This window comes from Somniosus microcephalus, chromosome 19 (assembly GCF_052327205.1).
Source record: "Somniosus microcephalus isolate GS21.2 chromosome 19, FLI_Smic_1.0, whole genome shotgun sequence".
NCBI classification, from domain to species: Eukaryota; Metazoa; Chordata; class Chondrichthyes; order Squaliformes; family Somniosidae; genus Somniosus; species Somniosus microcephalus.
In genome coordinates, this window is record NC_141005.1 from 64984551 (window position 1) to 65000710 (window position 16160).

General features: G+C 44.7%; 1 protein-coding gene across 1 annotated transcript; it reads right to left on the bottom strand.

Annotated features, from left to right (window-relative positions):
- Window positions 1-470: 470 nt before the first annotated feature.
- On the bottom strand, window positions 471-9232 carry LOC147104539 (uncharacterized). Its single transcript, XM_085962147.1, has 5 exons — window positions 8824-9232; window positions 7114-7221; window positions 4596-4645; window positions 2719-2859; window positions 471-1209 (listed from the first exon to the last, which is right to left on the bottom strand). The coding sequence occupies exons 1-5, from the start codon at window positions 9227-9229 to the stop codon at window positions 1075-1077; spliced, it is 840 nt and encodes a 279-aa protein (XP_085818273.1). The 5' UTR covers window positions 9230-9232; the 3' UTR covers window positions 471-1074.
- Window positions 9233-16160: the final 6928 nt, after the last annotated feature.

Genomic DNA, 16160 nt, shown 5'->3' on the forward strand with positions numbered 1-16160 from the left:
TAGCGATTGCGACCTGAAGCATTTTAATATCGAAAGGCTTTGAAACTGCAGCAGTTTAACGGCGGAGCTGGTGCCTGGTCAGAAACAGCGTTGGCTTCACCTTTCCCAGTGAGTATCGGCGGCTTTCTGACTCTGCGTTTTGGTATCAGAAAACGTTTCGCTGTAAATTGTGACTCGGTGACTATAGCCAGGAGCACAATGTAAAACGTTTGTAAAGATATCCCCCACATGTATTGCACCGCCATAGGGGCTAATTCTGCGGTAGGGCGCTCATAACTGCTTCCCTACTTTTTCCATCCATTCATTTAAAGAGGCGGAAAGTCAGGCACGATTTCCCGGCTAGCTGCGGGCAGGCGCCACTCTGCGCCGGGAGCGCGGGTCAGCTCTTCGATGTTTATTCCCTCAAGGACAAGGCGGTGGTTAATTTGCATCACGGTCACCGGTCTTTCATGCGGGTTCCATACTAAGCGAAACCATGAAACTAATCGGAAGATATCAATAAACTATTGTACACGAGTACGACAGATAACTGGTGTCCCCAATCTACAGCAAGCCATCACCTTACACCCCTCTAAACTTTACACTCGACATCTCACGTTATACAAACGATTGACGAGACACCTGGACATTACTAGTGTCAGTACAGGGAATGACAGAAACTCAATAGCGGCGAATAATTCCCACTTCCGTGTTAAACGGTCACCTAAAGGCTTCAATATTAAAAACAGAAAATGCTGGAAACACTCAGCAGGTCAAGCAGCATCTGTGGAGAGAGAAACAGAGTTAACGTTTCAGGTCGATGACCTTTCATCAGAAGATGTTAGAGATGAACCGTTTTTAAGCAAGTACAGAGCCAGGAACATAACGGGGCAGGAAAACATCGAAATGGGAAGGTCTGTGATAGGGCGGAGGGCAGGAGTGACAAAAGGAATGATGGTGAAAGGCAAAGGGAGGTGAGAATCAGGGCAGTGTTTCTCTCTCCACAGATGCTGCCTGACCTACTGAGTATTTCCAGCATTTTCGGTTTAACGTGAAGGTTTTTGCCATAAACAGTAACGGACTGTAGGTTGCAGCTTACTGCAAGCAGGGTGTCGGAAACTGAGCTTTGTTATTCTCTTTAAACTGCAGCTGGGAGTAAACCATTTGCTCTCCATTTCCACTTTCTGTCTTGGCCTTTGCTGTGCAGATCTTCACAGTTGAATATTCCGCCTGTAAATGTAGGACATACAGACAACGCATTTATTGTCCGCATTTTGCGATATGGAGAGTTTAGCGAGCAGGTATTTACCTTTTTAATGATATTAGTCTGCACAAGTTACAATAATTTAGGTGTGACTTTAAACTGACTGTAAGAGATTAGCGTGCAAAATTAAGGCACATGGGATTGGGGGCAAGGTATTGACTTGGATAGAGAACTGGTTGGCGGACAGAAAGCAAAGTGTTGGAATAAACGGGTCGTTTTCCGAGTGGCAGGCAGTGACTAGTGGGGTACCGCAAGGATTGGTCCTAGGACCCCAGCTGTTCACAATATATATTAATGATCTGGACGAGGGAATTGGATGTAATATCTCCAAATTTGCAGACGACACAAAGCTGGGTGGGAGGGTAAGCTGTGAGGAAGATGTCGTGAAACTCCAGTACGATTTGGACAGGTTGGGTGATTGGGCAGAAACATGGCAAATGCACTATAATGCGGATAAATGTGAGGTTATCCACTTTGGTGGTAAAAATAGGAAGGCAGATTATTATTTGAATGGCAATAGATTGGGAGAAGGGGAAGTGCAAAGAGACCTGGGTGTTCTTGTGCACCAGTCGCTGAAGGTAAGCATGCAGGTGTAGCAGGTGGTTAAGAAGGCAAATGGTATATTGGCCTTCGTAGCAAGAGGGTTCGAGTACAGGAACAAGGATGTCTTGCTACAGTTGTACAGGGCCTTGGTGAGACCACACCTTGAGTATTGTGTGCAGTTTTGGTCGCCTTACCTGAGGAAGGACGTTCTTGCCATGGAGGGAGTGCAGCAAAGATTCACCAGGCTGATACCTGGGATGGCAGGAATGACATATGAGGAGAGATTGTGTCGATTGGGCTTATACTCACTGGAGTTTAGAAGATTGAGAGGGGATCTCATCGAAACCTATAAAATTCTGTCAGGCCTGGACAGACTAGATGCAGGAAGGATGTTTCTGATGGCCGGGGAGTCCAGAACCAGGGGTCATAGTCTAAGGATAAGGGGTAAGCCATTTAGGACAGAAATGAGGAGGAATTTCTTCACCCAGAGAGTGGTGAACCTGTGGAATTCTCTGCCACAGAGGGCGGTGGAGGCCAGTTCATTAAATATATTCAAGAAAGAGTTGGATATATTTCTTAAGGCTAAAGGGATCAAGGGATATGGGGAGAAGGCAGGGACAGGGTACTGAATTTGGATGATCAGCCATGATCTCATTGAATGGTGGAGCAGGCTCGAAGGGCCAAATGGCCTACTCCTGCTCCTATCTTCTATGTTTCTATGTAAGGTAGGTACATTTTACACGATGCTAATACATGTTTGAAATATGTCTGTCAATAGCTCACTAAATAAGTGCTATGTAATCCTATGTAATTGGTGCATCTTGGTGGTTGCATTAATTTATAATATCCAGTGAGGGCTGTGCAACTGGATGTCTGGCTGAATTCTCTCTCATTTAATTCGAAGTCTAGGTTTACTGTTTAAGCCAACGTACCTTCGCTGTTGACGTATTGGGTGCCTTCCTTTCCATCAGTGGATCAGAATAAACCATCTCCAATTTTACATCCTGCGGGGTTTCCGACAGTCTTGCAGAAAACAAGGTCGCATATGTTGTTCTATCCGGTCTTGAAGTTTCCTGAGACGAACCAGCAGTATTAATAAACGCGTAACTATTAGTGCTATAAAGACCTTCTGACAGTCACAGAAAGTGTCTTAAGTACAGTCTGATATTGTTTCTGTAGTATTGTTAATTTTGTAGGATTCTTTTGCATAATTAAAATATAACATAAATTTTGCAGATATATAATTAAAACATTAGAATGCCACCACTAGGAGACTTGGTCTACAGTGAAGAAGGCAGTTGTTATAATTAAAATATTGTGAAGTTAAATTAAATATATGGCTAACAATTGTAAACTGTACATTTGTGGCCTTAAGCCTCTCGCTTTTTCTCTCGGCCTCATCCCTTATTTTCTCTTTCTATTTTATCCATACTACTAGGTCAAAGCTCCTCTGAGGTTTCCTGTCTTGTATCCTCTCAGCTGCCAAAGCTTCGTCCACAAGCTCTTGCTCCTTAGAATCATAGAATGGTTACAGCACAGGAGGCCATTCGTCCCATCGAGCCCATGCCAGCTCTCTGCAAGAACAGGTCAGCTAGCCACACTCCCCCGCCCTTTCCGTAGCCCTGCATTATTTCTTCCTTCAGGTACTTATCCAATTCCCTTTTGAAAGCATGATCGAGTCTGCCTCCACCACCCTTTCAGGCAGAGCATTCCAGATCCTGACCACTCTCTGCATAAAAAAGTTTCCCCTCATGTCGCCTTTGGTTCTTCTGCCAATCACCTTAAATCTGTGTCCTCTGGTTCTCCCAATGGGAACAGTTTTACTCTATCTACTCTGTCTAGACCCCTCGTGATATTGACCACCTCTATCAGATACCATCTCAATCTTCTCTGCTCTAAGGAGAACAACCCCAGCTTCTCTACTCTATCCACATGACTGAAGTCCCTCATCCCTGGAACCATTCTCGTAAATCTTTTCTCTCTAAACCCTCTCTAAGGCCTTCACATCTTTCCTAAAGTGCGGTGCCCAGAATTAGACACAATATTCCAGTGAGGCCGAACCAGTGTTTTTACAGGTTCCTGCATAGTCCACGTGTTGACATCGAGACGCACTGCCGTGTCCTTCCCTAGCGCCTGTTTACGCCCTTTCTCAGGCCTTTCCACCCAAAGTTACGGCTGGGGATCGGGACAACCTCCGCGTTAATTACTGGCGGAGAACTCCTTAACTACTTCAATCTCCCTCCCTTCAACAACCCTCGCCCTTTTAAAGCCCAACATTGTCCACATATCAACATGTTTCTCTACCTAACGACAGTGGCCATCTGACCGCGTCACTTTCCCACCCAGCAAGTTAGATTAAAATTAACCCCCCCACATGTTTCAAACTTAAATCCGTGAAGCGCTATGTGAAATTCTGACGTCCCGAAAGGCGCTATATAAATGAACGCTATTGCTTTCTTTCTTGTTGGTGTCACCGCTTTTTTTAGCGTCCTGCAATTTGCTTTTCTCATTCTAGGTGCTGTTTCGCACCATGGCCCTTGATCTTTCACCATGTTTTTCAGTGATAACTCTTAAAAACAACGATTTCGGGACTTGATCCTAAAACGATTCTGCTTTAATTAAACTTGTCATGTTACAAAGCAAAACTACCGAAGAATGGAAGAAATGATCAGTAACTACTGCTAAATCTTAGCAAAAACACTTGCGTAGTATGTGTTTTTTTTGCTTGTGCGTCAGACTAAAACCACAGCTTTGCAAAGTGCAGGACGTGGCCCCATTGTGTTAAACATAATCATTACAGGTACAGTACCTCTGGGTCGGTCCCAGTAGACGAAGCGCTGCATTCAACTACCTGTTTCTCTGGAATTACAAAACAACCGAGTATCATTACATGCGAAACTTCTGCGTTATGCTAAAACTGTAACTGTAATTAACTTTATTCTCAGGAAAAAAACCCCAGAAGACCGATCATTCAGCGGCCTGCAGTGTGAGGACGCGCATTCGGCCAGTCTCAGTATTATCTATTTGCAAGAGTCTAAAGAATTATTGCTACTAGAATCTTTTAAATTGGAAACGCAAAAAGTATTTTATGCAGAATAGGTGACAAAACTTGGAGCAACACTACTTGGGACCAGAATCACGGAGCAATTTTACTGAATTGTAAATGCTGCACCATTACGTGACAGTGAGTTGTGGACTGCAGCCCACTGAAGCACTGTTATACTGAATGACTCTAGATTTGCCTTATAGCTGTCTGAGAATCAATGAGATTTACAAGACGTCAAGGTTCAATATTTTCAATAAACCGCTGTAGAACATAAAACACATCAACAGATCCTTATAACAAAGCTACTGAATACATTTACCAGACTTTTATATCAGCGGTATAAGTCTAACTGCACGATAGGCTAATATACACACAGATGGATAGAACGGCTTAGCTACACCGTACGTGTAACGTTAGATACAGCAATAGAGGCAACAGAGCTTATCCACACCATACACTGTAGCATTATACACACGACAATTAAAGCAAAGTTTAACCATATATTCTGTAATGCTATTGACAGTGAGAGAACTAACTCAGCCTAGCTGTAATGCTATGCATAACTGGAGCATATGGGGAATTGAGAATTCATACAACTGTGAACCACTGGAGCAGATGGCCTAAGGACACCAGATGGAATTCTATGTGAATAGATGTGAAGTAATCTATATTGGAACAGAAAACATGAAACGTGTACACCACGAATCGGTCTATTTTTTTTACTAAGACAGTGAAAATCGTGGGACCAGGTAAGCACAACCCCGCGGGATACAAGTGTCTCCCCTTATGGGGACAACAACATTGGACTTCTAGGGAGTGATAGGCCACCGGGCCTAGTTTAAAAAAAAATAATAACACAATTATAAACATGGTAAACGAGGAGATACATCACAAAAGAACATGCATGTATAAAGGTTGAAAAAGTAAAGTGCTCGAGTGTGATTATTTCAGTTAAAGTTTCCAGCTATTAACAAGGTGAAGCCAGTACTAGGTTCCATCTAGAGATGTTTTATAATCCGGAAGAACAAGCTGTTCTAACTTTGTGTACATCACTGTATAGAGTCAGTGCATTGTACCTCCAAAAATACATTATTATGCGTTGGACTGAGAGCTGAGAACACTTTGCTGATGATGCCCAGTCTCAGGGTGTTACGTTTTGGAGAGCTCAACATATTTTAATTTAGAAAATGAACTTTGGGTCAAAATCTAGGTCTTAAACTGCTGAGAGACACGTACAATGTAAAGGTAAGCTGGCTTGGACTGTGAGCCCAGAATGAGAAGACACCAGTACAATTTATACCGCAGAGTAGCTGAACAAACACCCCCAAAAAACAGGCAACTTTGAAAAATACAATAGGACAAATACCTGCTTAGGATAGGGGTGACGCTTCCAGGAACATTCGGGAGAGGATATAGATAACTATTATCCTGTGATACACGATAGCTGGTGCGCAGTTGTAAGCAAGAAAACGTCATATTCGTTAAATAGTGGAGATATGGTGATGGATTGATAATTGGATTACGTTTAGGTGAGAATGCAGGGAGAAATTTTATAAAACGTTATCTCAGGGCTTGTAGAAATGGACTTTTAAAAAATTCATTCACAAGATATGGGCGTCGCTGGCAAGGCCAGCATTTATTGCCCATCCCTAATTGCCCTTGAGAGGGTGGTGGCGAGCTGCCTTTTCAGAGGAACTGTTAAGAGTCAACCACATTGCTGTGTGTCTGGAGTCACATAAAGGCCAGACCAGGTAAGGATGGCAGATTTCCTTCCCTAAAGGGGATTAGTGAACCAGATGGGTTTTTACGACAATCTGGCAGTTTCATGGTCACTATTACTGATACTAGCTTTTTTAAAATTCCAGACTTATTTAATTAACAGAATTTAAATTGCCCAGCTAGTCTAGGCATTACTAGCCCAGTAACATTACCATTATGCTACCACACTCCTACTTAATATGGCAAATTGTTTTTTTAAATTACAAATATATGTTATAAAAGTTTTACAGCAATTACAAGCTTTGACATATTCCAGTTACCATATCTAAGCACATATATAACACATTCCGGCACGGGCAAGATGGGCCGACTGGCCTCCTTTTATACTGCATCTTTCTATGATTCTGTATCATTCTATGAACACGAACAGCAACAGTCTCCGTTTGACCTCAAACATTTGTTAAAATACATCATTATTATATTAATATATGAGACTATTTTATATTTGTAGTGAAAGTAGGATATATGCATCTAACATTGGTAATGAAAGTATAATACTTACGTTTCGCTTTCCAGCTGCATACAACTAGGAGTAAAATAAGCAATAAAAGCACCGACAGACACAGCAGCAGATAAGGCCACGAATTTTTGATTTTCCAGGAATCAGATTCTTTAAAAGAAATTTGCATATATATCACAATTGAAAGTACAAATTCCACAAACTATACGTCCTTCAACTAATCTGGTTTTAATTGAAAACAAGTAAAAGAGAAATTACTATTATTGCACATCTCACTGTGAGATAACCCCACGATGTATATGTTGTTATGGGTTCTCGTCACTTTATAACCTTTATAATCAAATGAATTAAAACGCTGGAACCCTGATATTACGCCGAGGCGTTGGTCTGAATTTCCCATCTCGGCTGTTTTAGCTGAAATGTTATCCTATTTTAAATGAAAAGTTTAACGCCTCTTCTAAAACAGTCGAGAGATGAATTTCTAGAAAGGTGAGAGTTGGTCATCTAATATCCCAGGGCGTGATTGGACGGTCAGTGTTTAAAATTCTGAGTTTGAGCCGTTGACACGTTGGCTGCCGACTGTTCGGCCTCATTTCACAGGGGTAGAAATTAACAATACTGTGCCGGGCATCTGCGATAGAATTTAGTCGAAACGTTAAGTCTGGTTGGTTTGCGGCATGGCCTGCTTGTGCCGGTTGCGCTACATTCCTTGAAATAAGTTGTGCAGTACCAATCAGAAAACACAAAGTCAAAAATGACTTCAGTAAAACGCAACATTCCGAGTGAAGTTAGGAAAAGTCAACAACATTACGGATTAGTTATACTTTCTGTTTGTTTACAACCATAGATCTGCACACAAAGGACTCAACATTCTCATCGACTATCAGTAAGAGCTGAAATCTAGAGATCACTACGATGTTAATCCAAGTCACAGATGTATTGGTGTGGATTGTACAGCATTCACCAGTACAGTTACTCTCCAAGCATTTAATGAAGTTCATGCTCAGCAGTCTTGACATTCAAGGTTCTCACGTGGATCAAGGAGATGGTGCAAATTCTGGTTGCGAAGTAATATTGAGAAGAACTGAATAATTGTTGGACAGACGCTATCTATTGATCTATTTACAACTTTGTCTGGAAATATTGAACATCACTGTAATACCGATCAGAAAATAACGTTTAGATTAAAATGTCGCTGTCACGCTAACCCTGATCTACATCCACATCAGTGCTAATTACCAGACGGATCTGGAGTAAAATTGTATTCAGGTTGTCCACATTGATTCACTGAATCCAGTTGAATTGTTGAACATATCCATTTTGGTGCCCATGTTGGCCTTCCTCCCCCGAAGGCCTTGTTTGTTGCTGGGTGTAGCGTTCCACCGATACCGGTCGGCCCATTTCACTTCTCCCAAGTCTCCATTCTCAGCGAGCCTTGCTCTTTCGCCCAGCCCGCTCCTGGCCCCACCCCCCCAACACCTTCGCACTTTCCAACAAGAATCACTAACACTGAGTTATGACCAGGAGCAGCAGTCCTGCTGATTCTCCCTCCCTAGCCGCTGGGCTTGGCCAATTGTATCTCATCATCCATAGCTCCTGACTGTGGTCACAGAACTCAGCCCGGTGTCCAACTGCTTTAACTTTCATATCACTAATAAACACTTGGCCTTAAATGCAAGGATGTGGCAGGTTGAATTACAATTAAGTCCTAGAAATAGTTCCACATTTTGAAACTTAAATAATGGAACCTACCTGTTACTGTCAATCTGCTTCCATTCCCTTTCACACCTTCAGTGGAAGGCGGACTCAGAGTCATCAGTTCACAATAATATGTCTGCCGAAGGCTCGTTATTGATAACTGGCTTATGTTTCGCTCTTGGCCTGTTTTATTTATCAGTCGGATTGAAAGGTTTCCCGTGGAGTTGTCCATATAAAAAATATACGTCTGATTAGTTTGGTTTCTTGGCTGGTGAAGCCAGTTGATTACAAAGTCTTGAATTTTATCAGCAAAATAGGCGCAGGTCAGCGTCGCTGTCCCTCCTTCAGATACAGAGAGAAAATCTGGGGTCTGCTCAACCCACACCCCTTCGGCAACAGTCAGTACCCAGATTGCGCAGAAATTAGCCATCTGTATCAATATTAATGTAATAATATTCATGTCTACGAGACAATACCGGAGAACACCCGTATTGAATTACCTGAGGTTTGCAAGAGTCACCAGAGATTGAGACATTCGATTACTGTTCAGCTTTCACAGCGCTCGGTGCGGATGTGGGGTGTGGGGAGTTTGGCGCCCTGTCGATACCACCCGCCGCTTGCAGGTTACGCGTGGGGTTCAAAGCCCGGTTCTGCAGATCAGTATTCTGAGAATAGCTGTCACCCACCAGAAGTAGCAGCGTTGAACCCAGCGATAGCCAATACCTGCAACTTCAGTGCGGAAACAATCAATTTAAGGCTGTAAGTCCTTCCCCCGCTTCACATTTAGCCTGGTTGTTGTCACATCATTGGGGGTGGAACAAAGCCGAATGAACGTAAAATAAATTCAGTTAAACTAAAGTTACAATTGCCCATAATTGTCGGCAAATATATAATCAAATTCTGCGTGTAGTTAAAATGGCAAAAGTCCACCTGTTTAAACGGGTCAATAAACACACCTTGCTAAAAGATAGTGGCGGGAGATGAGCCCGGAGAGGCGGTTTGAAACTTTCACTGCAATTACTGTTCCTGCCAATCATACAGATAGAAATGAAGGGTTAATGTCGAGAGCACGGGCACACAGAGTAGCTGGTACAGGAAGTGAGCTTCAAGAAATATGTTTGTCTGCAAGATAATTGTGGAAAAGTGACCTTTAACTAAATTGGGTTCTCTGCGACCCTCTGCTCCCAGACTGCCAAAGCACACGATTCCTCTCTGATTGCAGAGCTTTGGGTGTGAAGAATAATCCTTAACTTGTGTTATTCATTTTCTTGCTGTTCTGGTTGTAAATCATTGAGGGTACTGTAGCGTTGTGGTTATGTTACTTGACCAGTAATCCCGGGGCCTGGACTAATAATCCATAGAACGTGAGCTCAAATCCCACCGTGGCGGTTTGAGAATTGGAATTCAGTTAAAAAACACTGGTATCAGTGAAAGTTTTCGGTTTGGTCTAAATTTCCTTTTGGTTCATTCATGTCCTTCAGGGAAGGAAATCCGTCACCCTTACCCGATCTGGCCGACATGTGACTCCAGTCCCGCATCAACCTGGTTGGCAATGAACTGCCCGCTGAAGTGGTCTCACAAACCATCCAGTTCTAACAAATCGCTAGGACAAAAACAAAACACTGCGGATGCTGGGAATCTGAAATAAAAACAGAAAATGCTGGAAACTCTCAGCAGGTCAGGCAGCATCTGTAGAGAGAGAAACAGAGTTAACGTTTCAGGTCGGTGACCGTTCGAAAGATCATCGACCTGAAACGTTAACTCTGTTTCTCTCTCCGCAGATGCTGCCTGACCTGCTGAGTATTTCCAACATTTTCTGTTTTTATTTCTAACAAATCGCTATTTGGGCAACTAGCGGTGGGTAGGAAATGCTGGTCTTGTCAGCAACACTCACATCCAAGAAGGAATACAAAGATAAAATTGAGACTCCGGGGAAAGGATTATTATATTAAAGATTTAATCTGAGTATCCTTTTCGAATGAAATATTCAACTTGGTCACGATAGCTATCACAGGAACGAGGAAGAAGCGCCGTAACGATAATATAATTATGGCTATGAACTTGATTCTTATTTTTGAAATATACGTTTTAATGATGGTAGGCTGAATTTTTTTTGCTGTTAATGTTGTTAGGTCCGAGTCACTTTTTTGCGAATTTTTCTTCTTATGGTTGTAAGGAATGTAAGCGGTGGGGGAGAAACACCTCCGATTTCAGGTATCCCATGCCAGTGTCAAACACTCCCAGGTCAGGTATAGTACCTCCAGTTTCAGAGTGCAACTCCAGCTACTCTTCCTCAGTAATCTGCCTAGTTGGAACTTCAGAAACCTGCAGCATTAGCCCAATACTGTTACACATTTCCGGTCGCCCTGTTTCCTGCTATTCATTATTCTCTTGTGTTCAGCGTCACCAGGCATACACTTAAGCAGGCCCCACATTTACCTTTACTGCCCATTATCTAGTTATCCTAGCCGGTCACAGGGTGGTAACAATGAAAGCCCCGTTTCCTGGATACTGTAATCTCACACTTGCTTCGGCGTGAACACACTCTGGTGAGAGGAGGTCAAATGTAATCCAACAAGCTGGTTTACTTAACATGTAATATATGAATGAGCAGAGCACAATTTTTAGTGAAATTAAATGTAATCCCAGACATTATGCCTGATCCCTTAATCCCACCCTGGCTCCGTGTATTCTGCAGCAGAACCTGCTGACATCGCCTAGTATTATCTGCGTGGACCCAAACTGGCAACCACTGATAGCTTTATCCTGAAGCCGTAGCTGGGCGCTTGCCATGGGATTCAGCAACGGTTGCCCTCACCGATTCACTATCTACGGAGCTGAAGTATCCATGCCCGATGAAGGATTTGCTGATCCCACGGCTGGGGGTATATCACCTGACCTTCCATATCTTCTCCAGAGCAGGTAAACACATAAGACTATCTAATCCTGAAGGAAGTGTGGTGTAGAACTGCTTCCTGGTCCCGTTGGGTTCCCCTTTGAGGCTGATATAATTGCAGCTGCCCCTCCATAAGGTGCCTTTTAAACTTTAAACTGTGAATGAGTTCTAAGTTTTCTCTTTCGCTTTCCCCAAACCTTCAGTTGTGATTGGCCATGGGCCCCTCTTCCAGTACCCTTCATCCTGTACTATCCAGGCCTACCAGGGCAGTCAAACCCCCTAACCTTATTTGCTGCACTTGCCGCCACCCGCACGCCTCCGTTGTGTTTTGAGCTGATCCAACAACTCCCCGGCCTGCAGCTGCATTGCCTCGTGACTATTTTCAGGAAGGAAAAAAACGACTCTTATGCCACTTGATCAGTGCGTTCTGCTGCTGACTGTGGTGAACTAGGAAGGCCTATCCTTCACTCTATCCCCCTGGCCTACTCTTCACTGAGCTGCATGTCTGTTAGTCTTTCGGGATCTATGTCAACGCCAGTCAATACCTTCAATGACATGGATCAGTAGAATCCACGGTCCTACATCTATATAACTTAAACATTTCAGCAGAACTCTAGCCACGAGTACCATTGTGGTTTTCTAAAGACCTTGAATGTGAGGAACATTAGTATAGTACTCCTAGTAATCCAGAGGCCTGGACTAATGATCCAGAGACATGAGTTCAAATCCCAACAGGGCAGCTGTGGAATTTAAATTCAGTTAATTAAATAAATCTGGAATAAAAAGCTAGTATCAGTAATGGTGACCACGGAACTACCGGATTGTCGCAAAAACCCACCTGGTTCACTAATGTCCTTTAGGGGTGGAAATCTGTTGCCCTTACCTGGTCTGGTCTTTATGTGACTCCAGACCTACAGCAATGTGCTAGATTCTTAACTGCCCTCTGAAATGGCCTAGCAAGCCACTCAAACTGCTAGAAAAAACAATAAGAATAAAACCAGACAAACAACTTTGCATCGATCTAGGCACCGGATTCAGACATGGCAAAGGCACATCCAGCCAGATAACCCTGCAAAGTCTTCATCACTAACTTCTGGGCAGTTGTGCCAAAATTGGGAGAGCTGTCCCACAGACTAGTCAAGCAACAGCCTGACATAGTCATACTCATGTCCCAGACTCCTCCTCCATTGCTATCCTGAATATTCAACGGCAGGACAGACCCGCCAGAGGTAGTGGCACAGTGGTCTACAGTCAGGAGGGAGTGGCTCTGGGAGTCCTCAACAGTGACTCCAAATCCCATGAAGTCTCATGGCATCAGGTGAAACATGGGCAAGGAAACCTCCTGCTGATTACCACCTACTACCCTCCCTCAGCTGATCAATCTGTACTTCTCCATGTTGAACACGTCCTGGAAGAAGCACTGAGGGTTGCAAGGGCACAGAATGCACTCTGGGTAGGGACTTCAATATCCAGCACCAAGAGTGGCTCGGTAGCACCACTACTGACCGAGCTGGCTGAGTCCTGAAGAATATAACTGCCAGACTGGGCCTGCGGCAGATGGTGCGGGAACCAACATGAGGGAAAAATCTACTTGACCTCGTCCTCACCAATCTACCTGTCGCAGATGCATATGTCCATGACAGTATTGATAGGAGAGACTACCACATAGTCATTGTGTAGACAAAGTCCCATCTTCACAATGAAGACACCCTCCATTGTGTTGTGTGGCACTACCACTGTGCTAAATGGGATAGATTCAGAACAGATCTAGCAGCTCAAAACTGAGCATTCATGAGGCGCTGTGGGCCATCAGCAGCAGCAGAATTGTATTCCACCACAATCTCTCACCCCTGGCCACCCAGGCCTCCCTGGGCAGTCAAACCCCTAACATTATTTGCTGAACTACTTGCCACCACCCGCACACCTCCGTTGTGTTTTGAGCAGTCCCAACAACTCCTCTGCCTGCAGCTGCATTGCCTCCTGACTATGTTCAAGAAGGAAAATCCACTCTTATGCCACTTGATCAATGCGTTTTGCTGCTGACTGTGGCTTTTTAATTCGTTTTTATGGGATGTGGGCATCGCTGGCAAGGCCAGTATTTATTGATCATGCGTAATTGCCCTTGAGAAGGTGGTGGTGAGCCGCCGCCTTGAACTGCTGCAGCCCATGTGGTGAAGATACTCCCATAGTGCTGTTAGGGAGGGAGTTGCAGGATTTTGACCCAGCAACAATGAAGGATCGGTGGTATATTTCCAAGTCAGGATGGTGTGTGACTTGGAGGGGAACTTGGAGGTGGTGGAGTTCCCATGCGCCTGCTGCCCATGTCCTTCTAGGTGGAAGAGTTCGCGGGTTTGTGAGGTGCTGCTGAAGAAGCCTTGGTGAGTTGCTGCAGTGCATCTTGTAGATGGTACACACTACAGCCACGGTACACTGGTGGTGGAGGGAGTGATTGCTTACGGTGGTAGATGGGGTGCCAATCAAGTGGGCTGCTTTGTTCTGGATGGTGTCGAGCTTCTTGAGTGTTGTTGGAGCTGCACTCATCCAGGCAAGTGGAGAGTATTCCATTACACTCCTTACTTGTGCCTTGTAGATGGTAGAAAGGCTTTGGGGAGTCAGGAGGTGAGACACTCACCGCAGAATACCTAGCCTCTGACCTGCTCTTGTTTGCCACAGTATTTATGTGGCTGGTCCAGTTAAGTTTCTGGTCAATGGTGACCCTCAGGATGTTGATGGTGGGGGATTCGGCGATGGTAATGCCGTTGAAAGTCAAGGGGCGGTGGTTAGACTCTCACTTGTTGGAGGTAGTCATTGCCTGGCACTTCTGTGGCGCAAATGTTACCTGCCCCTTATCAGCCCAACCCTGAACGTCGTCCAGGTCTTGTCGAATGCGGGCATGGACTGCTTCTTTATCTGAGGAGTTGTGATTGGCACTGAACACTGTACAGTCATCAGCGAACATCCCCATTTCTGACCTTATGTTGGAGGAAATGTCATTGATGAAACAGCTGAAGATTGTTGGGCCCAGGACACTGCCCTGAGGAACTCCTGCAGCGATGTCCCGGGGCTGTGATGATTGACCTTCAATCACCACAACCATCTTCCTTTGTGCTAGGTATGACTCCAGCCATTGGAGAGTTTCCCCCCCCCCGATTCCCATTGACTTCAGTTTTACTAGGGCTCCTTGATGCCACACTCGGTCAAATGCTGCCTTGATGTCAAGGGCAGTCACTTTCACCTCTCCTCTGGAATTCAGCTCCTTTGTCCATGTTTGGACCAAGGCTGTAATGAGATCAGGAGCTGAGTGGTCTTGGCGGAACCCAAACTGGGCATCAGTGAGCAGGTTATTGGTGAGTAAGTGCCACTTGATAGCACTGTTGATGACACCTTCCATCACTTTGCTGATGATTGAGAGTAGACTGATGGGGTGGTATTTGGCCAGATTGGATTTTTCCTGCTTTTTATGGACAGGACATACCTGGGCAGTTTTCCACATTGTCGGATAGATGCCAGTGTTGTAGCTGTACTGGAACAGCTTGGCTAGAGGCGAGGCTAATTCTGAAGCACACGTCTTCAGCATGATAGCCGGGATGTTGTTAGGGCCCATAGACTTTGCGGTATCCAGTGCGCTTAGCCGTTTCTTGATATCACGTGGAGTGAATCGAATTGGCTGAAGATTGGCTTCTGTGATGGTGGGGAGCTCAAGAGGAGGCCAATATAGATCAACCGCTTGGCACTTCTGGCTGAAGATGGTTGCAAACGCTTCAGCCTTGTCTTTGGCACTCATGTGCTGGGTTCCACCATCATTGAGGATGGAGATATTCATGGAGCCTCCTCCTCCCATTCACGACTGGTTGTGGCAGGACTGCAGAGCTTTGATCTGATCTGTTGATTGTGGGATTGCTTAGCCCTGTCTATAGCATGCTGCTTCCAATTTTTAGCATGCATCTAGTCCTGTGTTGAAGCTTCCCCAGATTGGCAGCTCATTTTTAGGTACGCCTGGTGCTGCTCCTGGCATGCTCTTCTACACTCCTTATTGAACCAGGGTCGGTCATCTGGCTTGATGGTAATGGTAGAGTGAGGGACATGCCGGGCCATGAGGTTACCGATTGTGGTGGAATACAATTCTGCTGCTGCTGATGGCCCACAGCACCACATGGATGCCCAGTTTTGAGCTGCTAGATCTGTTCTGAATCTATCCCATTTAGCATCGTGGTAGTGCCACACAACATGATGGAGGGTGTCCTCAGTGTGAAGACGGGACTTCGTCTCCACAATGACTGTGCAGTGGTCACTGCTACCAATACTGTCATAGACAGATGCATCTATGACAGGTAGATTGGTGAGGACAAGATCAAGTAGGGTTTTCCCTCGTGTTGCTTCTCTCACCACCTGTCACAGGCCCAGACTGGCAGCTATGTCCTTCATGACTCGGCCAGCTCGGTCAGTAGTGGTGCTACCGAGCCACTCATGGTGATGGACATTGAAGTCCCCCACC